This window comes from Chiloscyllium plagiosum, chromosome 18 (genome assembly GCF_004010195.1).
Source record: "Chiloscyllium plagiosum isolate BGI_BamShark_2017 chromosome 18, ASM401019v2, whole genome shotgun sequence".
NCBI classification, from domain to species: Eukaryota; Metazoa; Chordata; class Chondrichthyes; order Orectolobiformes; family Hemiscylliidae; genus Chiloscyllium; species Chiloscyllium plagiosum.
The window spans coordinates 907282-908622 of NC_057727.1; the positions used below are offsets into that span (position 1 = coordinate 907282).

The 1341-nt window shown below is 51.1% G+C and overlaps 1 protein-coding gene across 1 annotated transcript in view; it reads right to left on the bottom strand.

Moving 5' to 3' along the window:
- LOC122559231 (laminin subunit beta-2-like) overlaps positions 1 to 1341 on the bottom strand; it is a 166522-nt gene that overhangs the window by 19351 nt on the left and 145830 nt on the right. Inside the window, exon 24 of the mRNA XM_043708611.1 lies at positions 310 to 686. Coding sequence (XP_043564546.1) covers positions 310 to 686 — 377 coding nt within the window. The remainder of the gene's footprint in view (positions 1 to 309; positions 687 to 1341) is intronic.

Sequence of the window (1341 nt, forward strand, 5' to 3'; positions counted from 1 at the left end):
ATAGGGTGGGAGGAGAGAGTTTAAGTTGAGGCTGGGTTAGGGTCAGACCATGGGGCAGGTGTGGACCTGTATCAGGGCACAGTGCAGGGTTAAAATTAACTGAATTTTAATATCCATCCAGTGTTGCTCAGGAGAGGAAGGTAATAGATTTCCAGAGGATTAAGGAAAAGAGTGAGGACATTTGATTGGAGGGTGTGTGAGGATTGACTGGGGTAAGCTGCCAGTGATCCATGGAGCTGTGAGGGCAGCTCTCAGTAGGACCCTCCCTCCCTCCCACTGGGCCCCCCATGCTCTCTGTGTGTCACTCTACCTGAGACTCTCAGCCAGCTGGTTCAGCTGTTCCAGAGTTCTGGGACTGGTGAGAGGTTCCTCGTGGAGCAGCGCCTCTACATCCTGTAGCTTCCTCTCCAGCTCCTGAAGACTGTCATTCCCTGCTCCAGTTGCCCCAGACATGGTGAGACGATGCACTGCCTCCTTGAGAGCTCGCAGCCTCTCCCCTAACTGTTTCACCTTCTCGTCCCACAAATCGAAGCAGGAATGACATCGAGTACAGCTGGGGGAGCGTCCATGGTAACCTCGGTTACACTGGTCACACCGAGGGCCGGCGTAGCCTTCCTTACAGAGGCAGCGGCCAGTAGACCGATCACATTGTTGTATCTCGGACCCTTCCGGATCACAGTCACATGCTGGGGACAGATGACAAGGGGTTAGGATCACTCAAGATGTTGCAGCCTTAACTCCCAGGTGATGCTGAGAAACAAGGACCCAATGGATTAGACACTTGCTGCTTCATTCCACCAGGGTCACACTGATACTACACGGGGTTAGATACAGAGTAAAGCTCCCTCTACACTGTTCCCCATCAAACACTCCCAGGACAGGGACAGCATGGGGTTGGATACAGAGTAAAGCTCTCTCTACACTGTCCCCATCAAACACTCCCAGAACAGGGACAGTACGGGGTTAGATACAGAGTAAAGCTCCCTTTACACTGTCCCCCATCAAACACTCCCAGGACAAAGAGGATTGATGAGGGCAGAGCAGTAGATGTGATCTATATGGACTTCAGTAAGGCATTCGACAAGGTTCCCCATGGGAGACTGATTAGCAAGGTTAGATCTCATGGAATACAGAGAGAACTAGCCATTTAGATACAGAACTGGCTCAAAGGTAGAAGACAGAGGGTGGTGGTGGAGGGTTGTTTTTCGGACTGGAGGCCTGTGACCAGTGGAGTGCCACAAGGATCGGTGCTGGGTCCTCTACTTTTTGTCATTTACATAAATGATTTGGATGCGAGCATAAGAGGTACAGTTAGTAAGTTTGCAGATGACACCAAAATTG